Below are 3,548 nucleotides of genomic sequence, written 5' to 3' on the forward strand. Positions count from 1 at the left end.
TGAAATTGTACTACCTCATCTGGGAAGAGATGACTTCCCCTACAAGCAGTCTGGGATCTGGGTGTTGTATTTTTTATTCTAACCCCAGGCAGTCACGCTGAAATCAAGCAGCCAAGAAGCTACTTCAAACCCACAAATCAAACCTCTGACATGGCTCCAAAATCTCCACGTTACCTCAAAGCACCTTCCTGAGCAGCACAAAATGCAGTGATACTTTACGTGCTCTTCTATAGGGATGCGCAGTAGCAAAGATATAACAATAACTAACAGTTTTCTCCAATTTAATGGCAAAAAATCTTAGCAGCTTCCAGACCTGAATGGAGACCACGCTGCAGTGTGTCATTAATACACCCACTCATGACTGTACTTTGGCTGCAAATGCAGGAAGAGTCTCTAAATTCTTAGGTAGTGAAGAAATACTGAAGCCAAACTAGGAGTTTACAGTCACAACCCAAATGAACTAGGAAAGTGAATTTAAAATACTAACTATTTTAAAGGTGATCCCTGGGGCCAAACAGGAGACAAGGCATCGCGTTTCTATAATTAGGAGTCTGTCGCCTAAGTTCGATCAGTCTGATTTAGATTCTAATGGCAATTAAACACTCAGATAATTTTTTTTAGCTAAACAGACAGGAATTAACCCAGCAAGAACGAATAGCACAGCTGCAGCTGCTGTCTGGCAATAAGCGAATGGCTGTGGGGTTTATTCCATTTGTTTCATAGCGGATCATTTACCCTCAACAGATTTCTGGGTAATACGACAGGAACATTTGCATTCCTCGTGAGAAAACCCTTCAGATATTTAAACAACTGCAAAAGTTATTTTAATCCCGCTTCCTGTTGACAGAACTTTCAGAAAATGATCCACATTTTTAAATAAAAGGCCCAATTATCCAGCACATGAACTTTAAAAAAATATTGAAACGTATTTGTGGAAACATTTTAGTATTTGTTACAAAAGCTGCTTCAAGGGGGGGAAAAAAAAACCCAAAACCCCAAACCCTAAATCCCTCAAAATGCTGCATGAACACGTTTGCCACGGCTGCTGTTCCCACAAAAGCTGAGTCTCTTGGAAAGCTGCAGAACCATGTAATAACAGTGGAAATATTTAGTAACAACTTCAAATCATTTGCTATAATCAAAAGTGTACAACACGTTCTACCAGGAGACTGGATAAAGAGTTGGGAGAGGAAACGATCCCCCAGACACTTACTGGGCCCTGGAGACCTCCATCCTCTCGGTCGATGCTGCCTCGGGAGAGCCGCACATCGGGTTTCTGAAACACAAAATTCAACATTTCGTTCTGTGCTCTGCTCGCCGATTCACGCGACCTAAGCTTAAAAGCATTTTAAAGACAGGAAAATACGGTTAAAAATTCACGCTGACGAATACAGCTGTCATTTCATTCCAGTCTATCCAGCCCCGCTGCCGCCACTGCAGCTACCGAAACCCCTGGCAGCCTCCTCGGCCGCTTCTCACCCCCCCGTTCCCAGCGCACGTGTAAAAGTGCTCGGGATAAATATCCACAGTACCGGTTCCCTAGCGCAACACTGGAAAACCTGCATGTTTGTTTTCCCAAAGGCAGGAAAAGTTGATTTTTTAAAATTTATTGGTTTTTTTAAATTCTTTGCTTCCCAACAGCCAAATTTCCACCCCGGGATGAGAAACGCTGCGCATTAATTCGCGCTTCCTGCCCGGGGCCGCCTTATATGTACTTGGCTCCCTTGCCAAGCCTGCAAATGGGGCCAATTCCTGGGGCTCTTCAAACACTGCGTTTGGATACAGAGAGCTAATAAACACATCCAGACGCATCATCCCCCTGATACAAGCAACAAATGAATTTATATTTTAAATGTTTTAAGCGAGATATAGGAAAAAACCGATTAAAAATGTTTTAAAAAGTAAAAATAGGACCACACTTTCTTTCACACAGAAATTGGTCATTTTTATCCCCAGCAAATCCCACTATGTTGTATTTATTCTTCGAGGTCAGTATTAATTACATGGAAAGACACAGGAAAAGTGGACATGAAGCAAAGGTTGACACTGATTTGAAGACATAAATTCAGCACAAATGAGAGTGCTTTTCTAGCGCACTAATTCTGGCACATAAAACCAAGGAGGATTTATCTGACTCTTCAGCTCACTGTACAGGACTGGATGAGTTGATGAAAATGGATAAAACACATATCTGTGTCAGTGTAAGTCCAATTTCCTTCCTATTTCTGTATGCATAACTACATGAAACAGACACAGCATGAGAATGGGAAAGTTTTATTTGGAGAAACGTAGGCGTGTGAATAGCAACTGGAACTAAACTGACCCCACGTCCCTTCAGGGTCAGGTTCAGGGGACAAATAAATCCATTTCTTCTTTAAAGCTACTCCAGATCCCTCTTCTTTCTTTCTAAAAGCACTAAAGAAAAATTCCAACTCGCATACCCTGGTAAATCACCCTAAAAACCCAGCAGGGCAGACAGAACTTGCAAAGTTACACTAATATCGATCTTTTATCATTCAGAATGCTCCAGTTGTGCTGGTGGTCTGTCAGAAAACCCAATTACTTTGGATTTTCATTCAGTTTTCTGCAGTCAGAGACAGTCACTGCCTGAAAGAACTTGCAGATTAAAAATAGACAAAATCATACAGACAGGGAAATATTTAACCCCATCCTCAACACGAAGAACTGAAGCAGACACAAGCAAGCAATTTCCCAATGTTTCTCTGGGAATTTGTGACAAATTTTGCGATGAAACCTGCTGTTGCCAAATCTCCGGTTTATTTCTTTTATTATGAGGATTTTTTTTCCGATTAAACTCTCATTTGGTAAGTGCATGTTAAATATGTCACTGGATATCTTAAGTAAGTCATGATTCTCCTATTTTTAAGCTAAAAATAACTGTATATCTAAGCATACGACTAAATACATTTCTCTTACATTGATGTTCACAATCTGCCTTCATTTCATGTTCGTTTCTAGCCAGGGAAGCGCCCAATGTCTCTGGACATAATCAAAGACTATTTTATCACAGGGGTCTTCAATGCTCTTTACACTTTTAATGACTTATTACTCCAGAAATGCACCCTAAACCAGACCCAAAAGAAATATCATAGAATGATAGAATCATTAAGGTTGGAAGAGACCTCGAAGATCATCAAGTTTAAAAGATTCAGAAGCATAAATGTACACTTTAGTCCAACTAACAGACTTTTTTATAGTATTATAAGAAAAATATTAAATTAACAGAGGTAATATCCATCTCCTCTGATCCTTGTCTTACTAACAAGGTTCTCCCCTTCAGCATCTGATCTCTCCAAAAGCCCAATTCTACAACCTCACATCACAGCAACAACTCAATCACCCAAGTCACCACCAGCAGCAAACGTGCAGCGTACGAGTGGACTTCAGGACATCACCTACATGAACAGCACACAACCACCGACCAACAGGCTAGGAATTGCTTCACAGAAAGTTGTAAATACACATAAAACACTGCTAAAATGAGCATTATCACAGAATCCCAGAATCATGAAGGTTGGAAGAGACCT

General features: G+C 40.6%; 1 protein-coding gene across 1 annotated transcript in view; it reads right to left on the minus strand.

Annotated features, from left to right (window-relative positions):
* The window catches only part of LOC104545069 (focal adhesion kinase 1-like), a 10,264-nt gene extending 8,967 nt beyond the window's left edge, over positions 1-1,297 (minus strand). The window contains exon 1 of the mRNA XM_010190103.1: positions 1,214-1,297. Coding sequence (XP_010188405.1) covers positions 1,214-1,297 — 84 coding nt within the window. The remainder of the gene's footprint in view (positions 1-1,213) is intronic.
* Positions 1,298-3,548: the final 2,251 nt, after the last annotated feature.

This window comes from Mesitornis unicolor, unplaced genomic scaffold, assembly GCF_000695765.1.
Source record: "Mesitornis unicolor isolate BGI_N332 unplaced genomic scaffold, ASM69576v1 scaffold22658, whole genome shotgun sequence".
Taxonomy (NCBI): Eukaryota; Metazoa; Chordata; class Aves; order Mesitornithiformes; family Mesitornithidae; genus Mesitornis; species Mesitornis unicolor.